At 32.0% G+C, this 7,912-nt stretch overlaps 1 protein-coding gene across 2 annotated transcripts; it reads left to right on the forward strand.

Annotated features, from left to right (window-relative positions):
• Nucleotides 1-2,850: 2,850 nt before the first annotated feature.
• Nucleotides 2,851-6,367, forward strand: LOC141677563 (cold-responsive protein kinase 1). Of its 2 annotated transcripts, XM_074483557.1 has the most exons (7): nucleotides 2,851-3,230; nucleotides 4,139-4,251; nucleotides 4,352-4,562; nucleotides 4,646-4,883; nucleotides 5,596-5,746; nucleotides 5,863-5,955; nucleotides 6,078-6,367. In XM_074483557.1, the coding sequence occupies exons 1-7, from the start codon at nucleotides 3,167-3,169 to the stop codon at nucleotides 6,162-6,164; spliced, it is 957 nt and encodes a 318-aa protein (XP_074339658.1). In that variant the 5' UTR covers nucleotides 2,851-3,166; the 3' UTR covers nucleotides 6,165-6,367. The 2 variants fall into 2 exon arrangements, with proteins under 2 accessions (XP_074339658.1, XP_074339657.1); XM_074483556.1 differs by having other exon boundaries at nucleotides 2,858-3,230; nucleotides 5,863-6,367.
• Nucleotides 6,368-7,912: the final 1,545 nt, after the last annotated feature.

Consider the following 7,912-nt stretch of genomic DNA (forward strand, 5'->3'; position numbering starts at 1 on the left):
TACGTAACGTACACTCGCCCATAAACGATAATCCATGATTTAAATTATGGGTTTATGAATACATTTTTATATTGTTTAACTTTTGGAAGCACTTATATGTATTTAAATATTTTAATAATAATAAAATATAAAATTTTATTTTTGATGGAACACGTGTCCCGGGATTATTACGTGCCATATAAATGTCTGATCACAATTATGAATGACACTTTCAACATAAACATTTTTAATTTTTTATCCATTGAAATGACATTTATTGCATTACTATATTTTTATGATAAAAAGGAATAATCAAATCACACGTTCATAAAGATATCTATACAGTCAAAATTGTTATATCTTTCTGTTGATCTGTGAATTGAGGCGGCTTGTTAATCTCAACACTGTTTTTGTTGTGCATAAACATTCACAAATTCAAATTCGGTCCGGCACGGTCGGCCCGACCGCCGGCTCTAACTATAACAGAGCATAAAAAATGGTGTCAAATAATTGAAAGCCGGCTACAATTGAGGTTTAGATTCAATTTCAAAAATGTTGGCTAGCTGCCCGAGAAGGAAGTGTCCGTTTATTTGTCTTGTTTAATTTTTTAGTGTCAAATTAATTTAATTTTAACTGAAATTTTAACATAATACATTATCGAAAATATTTATAAAAATTATATCATCAGAAACTGTGTTTAACTTACTTTAATATATATTTTTCATTTTTACAAAATAATGAAAGAATGAATTTTTATTTACGATTAAAATAAAGTCAATTAAACAATCAAAAATCAAACAACACAGATAAATTGAGACGGAGAAATATTTAACATGTTACTCTAATTCAAAATGGTCTTCCTTGTCTCAATGAACACATTGACGGGTTTGTATGAATAGTTTTCTGGAATGACTTTGATCGGTAAAAATTACCGGCTGCGGATATGCATTAGACAAATCGTATTTAAATATCCAATAATTTGAACTAAAAATGCCTGATTTATGAATGGATCGTTTCGTTCTGTTTTTTATATTTAATCTCGGACACACGAATCTCTAACCTCTTTTGGACACATCAAGAACTCGAGTACTCAACCACTGCACAAATTCTTCGTGTTTTTTGTTAAAAAAAATATTTTTTACTTTGAATGGAGGTAAAAAAGTTCAATCTTTAGGAAAGTAAAAGATTGAAGCAGTCTGTAATAGTCTCATTGCATAAAATAAAATTGACTACAAGCACTTAAGATTTAAGAATCATTCTTATTCGAACAAGGAAATTAGGAAAGTATGCACGCTCAACATAAGACTCTTATTTTTTCTTCTGAAAATGTCAGATTAACAATTCGTGCTCCTCTTTATTCTAGATGGTCATGCCCTCATCGGACAACATGTCACTTCTTGTTAAACTCTTAAAATTAATATTTATTAGAATTTATTAGAATTATGCGAGGTACTCTAAAATTAGAGCGGACAATTTGGTATACGACACGTGAACACAATACGAAAAATACGGATATGAGTTTTAATTTTTGGTACACGAAACACGAATGTACACGAATATGAAATTACACGATAGATTTAGTGTCGGATATGAGTTTCAGTTTAAGTACACGAAAGTATATGAGATAAATATATTTATAAATTAGTATATATAACACATGCATATATTTATGTATATAATATAAGTATAATATAAATATTTACAAGTTTTTATAAAATACTATGTAAATATATATATATATATTTATATATATACACTCTCCATATTTCATTAAATTATATATGAAAATAGATTTTTTTTATATTATATTAATTTTTTATTTAATATACACGAAAAGTAAACGGAAAGTACACGACACGATTCGAATCGGATATGAGTTTCACATATGGGTATACGAAATCATTTCGGGTCGGATATGAGTTTCATGTTTACGTACACGAAATACGAAATTACACAACACGACCTGATTGCACGCTCTATCTAAAATAGATATTGGCCACATTAGCAACAGTATTAGGGACCCAAAATTGAGTCCAAAAAATAGTTTAAAAATAACGTAACATCGGTAATGTGTCATTTAGGACTATTTTAATTTAATATGAATGTAGGAGTGTCCATCTTATTAATTCGCAACACGCCAACATTCCACTTAGCATTTTGGAACCCTGTTGTGAATCAATTTTGGTTACCTATCATTTCTTATAGAGAGTATTTGACCGGATATTTTAGTGGTTATGTAAAAAAATGTTAAAAATAGTTAAAAAATGATGTGTTAAACTTTATATAAAATATTTTTATTGATGATATTGGTGTGATAAAAGTTTAAAAATTTTAAAATACAAAATAACCACCCCTGATTAATATATTGTTGATTAATTATATTGTACTGGAATCCGGATCTTGCCTTAAAATACTTAAAATTTGAAGTCTTACCACTGATTCAATTTTTATGATTAGACTTTAGACTTAGACCTAATTGAATTCGAGAAATGCACCTAACTTTACTATAAATATGAACATGTACAAGTTTGATGGTTGAAATTCCATGTTTTACTATAGTTTTGACAAGAACAAATCTAGCAGTGATTGTTACTTTTCCAATAGTTTAATATTTTTATTATATTTTAATCCTTTTTTATACTATAGTAATGAAAAAAGTTCATCATAATCTTGTTAGTTTTGCAGCTTGAAAATTGAAATAACAAAAGTATGTTAATGGAGTGGACTTTTTCTCCTTCCTGAAAGCAGTCCCATGCAAGTGCACCAAAAAGTTTATGTTTGTCAGGCCAATAAAACTACACAACAGAGTTTACAAGTCATTTTCACTCATCTTGTCAATTTTTATTTTAATCCAACCATAATATTTTTGGCCCACCTACTTTCTCATCATCATCTTTCTCAACAGCACAACAATATTTATGTATATATAATGTATGCACCTCCCATTTGATTAGTTTTTCTTTAAACAAATACACATTTATAAATTTATAACACACTTTTTTAGCCTTGTTTGGTTTATAATATTTCAAGATTTTCATCTGGGGTGCCAAGATTTGAGGTTTTGATTGTGGGTTTTCATTGAATATCTGTTTGTTTGGATCATGATCACAAACAAGTTTGAAAGTTTTAGCTTTGGTGTTGAAAGGTTTTGTAAAGGTTAGAACTTTGTTTTAGGTTATATCAAGCTATGGGAATTTGTTGTTTTGGTGCATTTGATTCAAGTAAAAAGAAGAGCAGAGAGCAAGAACAAGGTTTGGACTTTATACCCTTTTTATTCATAATTATTTTGATGTATTATTCTTTTTTTATTGTTTTAAAGATCACATTTTTCTATTTTTAGACATGTCAGGATGATGACAATTTAATAACTGAATAGTAAAGAAAAGTATAGTATGAGTTATTTGCTTTAGGACAACTTTGCTTAGAGTTAGGATTAGCACATGTTAAACAGTTCATGAATTAAACAAATGAACAAGTAAAATAAAGAATTAGGAGTAGTACATGTTGATATGTTAAGAACCTTTTGCTCTGATTCATATGATCAATCTTACCTTCAGTGGCATATACTAGGACAGCTGCTTCACAATTTTGATTTAGCTTCTAATATTAGGGGATGCTTTGTGTTTAGTTTTTGTTCTTGAGTGTATTAAAGTTGAAGAATCTGTTTGCATCATGAAAAGCTGCTTCTGGTTTTTTAAGCATTGCTCTTGTATAGTTGTATTACCTTCCCTGTAATTCAACCTGTATGAATGTACTTTCTCGAGTCTTAAACTATCATTATTGATATTCCTTAACAGGTTAATTTAGAATCATGAACCTTGTGACCTATGCGGCAGGATAAATTTAGGGTTGTTGTTTGAAACCATGGCATTCCCTGCTTGGAAGAGAATCTGCTGTACATGTACACATTTCAAGGCCCGCCTGGGTCTAATTTAGATGAAATTGTTGCCAAAATGTTCCGTACAGTTGATACCTAAGATTGTTTTACCTAAAATTGTTTTTTGATGTGCTACTGCCTACTAATTGCCAAATGTTTGCCTTGTTACACTGTTTTGTCTTGTTTATTTTATCATCAGGAGGTTTCTGATTACTTTTACCAGTATCACATCTTTGATAGAAGCTAACTTGATCATGTCTTCATGTTTTGCTGCATGAATAGAAATCGGTATCAGCAACGTGAAGCTTTTTTCCTACCATTCCTTGAGATCAGCAACAAGTTTTTTCCATCCATCAAACAAAGTAGGCGGGGGTGGTTTTGGAGTTGTCTATAGGGTATGATCAGTGCCAAATGATGTATGAATATTGCATTCATAAGAGTTTACAGTATCTTAAATTTCTTGATTCTTACCGAGCTGCACCCCACTCAATGCAGGGCATTTTGAGAGATGGCACTCCTGCTGCTATCAAGATACTTTCTTCTGAATCCAAACAAGGGACCAAAGAGTTTTTGACAGAGATAAATATGATATCAACTGTCAGACATCCAAACCTTGTTAAACTGATTGGTTGCTGTGTCGAGGACAAAAACCGGATCTTATTGTATGAATATCTGGAGAACAATAGCCTTTCTAGCATTTTACTACGTAAGATCAGACTTCTCTGTACATACAGTATAAGTGAAGATCATGTATAAAATCAATAACAAACTTTTGTCCTTCACCATCAGGTTCAAAAGGTAAAGGTGTTCACCTGGATTGGCCTAAGAGAGTTACCATTTGTATGGGCACAGCGTCAGGTCTTGTATTTCTTCATGAAGAAGCTAACCCGCAAATTGTTCACCGAGACATAAAAGCCAGCAATATACTTCTGGACGAAAATTTTCTCCCTAAAATAGGAGATTTTGGGTTGGCTAAACTTTTTCCAGACAATGTCACCCATATCAGCACTCGAGTAGCTGGAACAGTGTAAGCATGACTCCTTTGCATATTGCTCCTTTTATATTTTAATCTAGTGTATCTTCCAAACATATTATTTTCAAAGTAGGTAGAGACTAGAGATCTCTTTTCTCGAGTATCAATATCAATAATAATAATTGGATTTGGACTTACAATGTTACATGAAGTCCTTGGGAGTTTGTGAATGTTACATGAAGTCATTGGGAATTTAAGCTCATCTTTGTAACTTGGTAAATGTCAAGAAGTGATTTGCAGACTTGCGAGAAGTACATGATAGGAAGTACAACAGACATTGATATAGGTTGAGCAAATAAATCTTTCATTCTCTTTTGTGAGACATTATATTGTTTGTAGGTTGATAGTCTGCCAGAATTTAGTGTTCAATTTACAGTATAAATTGCATTGAAAGAGTGAGAATTGGTGGCATCTAATAGAAAGGCACATTTTGTACACTGCGAGTCAATATTATCATAAACATGTCCCAAAAATTGCCCGTCATACAATTTAACTACCATTAACTACCTGTATATACTTTCTCTAGCCTTAGAATAACCCCCCGATACCATCACTATTAGCTGTACCGTTTAAGCAAGAAAACTATTGTTTATGAGTATATCAGCTCTGAAACTTATACTTGCATTGCATCCCTGCGTAAATTTTCTTCAACACACGTATCTCTCCTGTATTTAGCTTTGTCCTATCATCATCTTTGTTTCTTCAGGGGATACCTGGCTCCTGAGTATGCCATGTTAGGTCAACTCACGAAGAAGGCAGATGTATACAGTTTTGGTGTGCTTATACTAGAAATTATTAGCGGAAAAAGTAGTAGCACAGCAGCATTTGGGGAGGATCTTTTGGTTCTTGTGGAATGGGTAATTATGCTACATTGCTGCTGCTTTTACATAATTAATTTAATGAGAAAAATGAGCAGATAATATAGATATGCCAGTTCTAGATGTAATTCTGAATGATGTGTAACATATTGCAGGCGTGGCAGCTTAAAGAAGAAGAAAGACTTCTGGATCTAGTAGACCCTGAACTGACAGAATATCCGGAAGCTGAGATGTTGCGTTTCATCAAGGTAGCTCTCTTTTGTACTCAAGCAGCTTCAAACCAAAGGCCTTCCATGAAGCAAGTTTTAGAAATGCTCTCGAAAGAGGTTAACCTTAACGAGAAGTTATTAACAGAAGCTGGTGTCTACAGGCGTTACACATCGCAACATACAGGTGGTGGTGTAACCACAAGCAAGAAACAGAGCAATCCTTCTGTAAGCTCATACCAATTAGATAGCTTTCAGAGCGTAACCACTATACTTCCAAGATAAGATATATACATATACCAAATGTCTTCTGTTTGTGTTATTATGTACATATATTTATGAATTAGAGATGTGCCGAGTTCAATGATCATTTCTTATGTTTACATTCATCCCAAACTGAATAATAAACCGTAAAACCAATCAAAAGATACTCAATAGGTGCTGAATTTTTCCACATTGCGAAGTCTGTTATATTACAATCTGAGAAAAAATGGCAATGCTCGGCTGCTTTATCAACTAATCGCTTGCCTAGTTACTTTTTCACGCTACTTTCATACGTCTATTGCTCTCAAGGCCGACGACCTGCAAGGACAATCGGATTGGTGGGAGGCCGTAGCAGGAGATGATGAGCCACTTTGAGCATCCTTTGCAGGTTTTAACTGAGAAGGCTAAATGCGGGGAGCCGGATTGTGGTTGAGCTTCAATAGGATCTGGTGCAACCTTGATAGTTCAGTTGGCTTTTCCTAGTTTTGGCTCATAGCAACAATTGAAGAAGGCTTCTTTGCTTTGCACTTCGTGCATTTCTGTTCGATCTTCGGAACCATGGTGCTAGAATATGTCTTGAATCGATATATGCCCCAAAGGCTGGATTTTGGGGGACCTAAACGTATGTTGTAATCTGTATGCTCAAAATCAATAAAACTTTTCTCTTCTGCCTATTTGTGTTCATTTCTTTACGTTTTTTATAATCTTTCGTTGCTTCCGTTATAACGCGTCGCTTTCTAGCAACTCTGACCAGCTTCAGTATGTAATTTCTCTTGGGTTGACAGATTAAGCTGGCAGAGATCATTAAACATGTGAACTACTTTTAAGCACATTAAAACTACACGAGATATTAATGAAAATAAATAAAAAAGTGATGTTTTGTATATGTTCTCTAGAATGTCAGAATACAAATTCTGCTTCGATCAACGCCTTGGAATTCAATACTGAGGCGATACTTGAATAATTTCAAGATTCTAACGAAAAGAGAGTGAGCGAAAAGGAATGAGCATCAACATTTCGATTTGTTTTAAAATTGAAACAATGAACATGTGCTTAATTTGGTGCAGTGGAATCAATATCAAAACGAAAATTATTAATTCGAACGATATATTTTAGTCTTTCGTCTCATTCTACCATTATTTTGAAAAATTGAAAGATGCAAATTAAAGTAGATTAAATATATTTTCTAATACTAAAATTTAATAAATATTTTCAGAAAAATATTATGTAAAATTTCCGTTTAAAATTAAATAAATTTGACCGTAAAAAATCAAAAATAACATGTAAATTGGGACACAGAAGACTTGCAATAAAGAACTTGGTAGATAAATCTGACCTTTTAGGCAGGCTTTGAAATTCGACACGCAAAGTGCTCGTGAAAAATAAATTTATTTTCTTAAATAAAAATTTAAAAATATAAAGTTTAATATTATAATATAAAAATAAAATAAATTATAAAAAAATATGTTTTATATTAATTATAAAATACATGTCGAGTATTGAAAAAATATATATATATATAGGGGCTACTCCAATAAAAACCAATTTAAAATAAAAATTAGAAACCAAATAATTATTTTAAAAAACTAATTCGAAAAATAACACATATGATATGCAAATCGATCGTTGGTAGATGTAGAAAAATATAGTGAAATCGGATTTTAAAAAAAAATACGGTTTGACGGGAAAAATCAAATTAAAAACGGAGGAAAAAAACTGAAATTGGGTGTAAGAG

The sequence above is a fragment of the Apium graveolens genome, chromosome 8 (assembly GCF_009905375.1).
Source record: "Apium graveolens cultivar Ventura chromosome 8, ASM990537v1, whole genome shotgun sequence".
NCBI lineage: Eukaryota > Viridiplantae > Streptophyta > Magnoliopsida > Apiales > Apiaceae > Apium > Apium graveolens.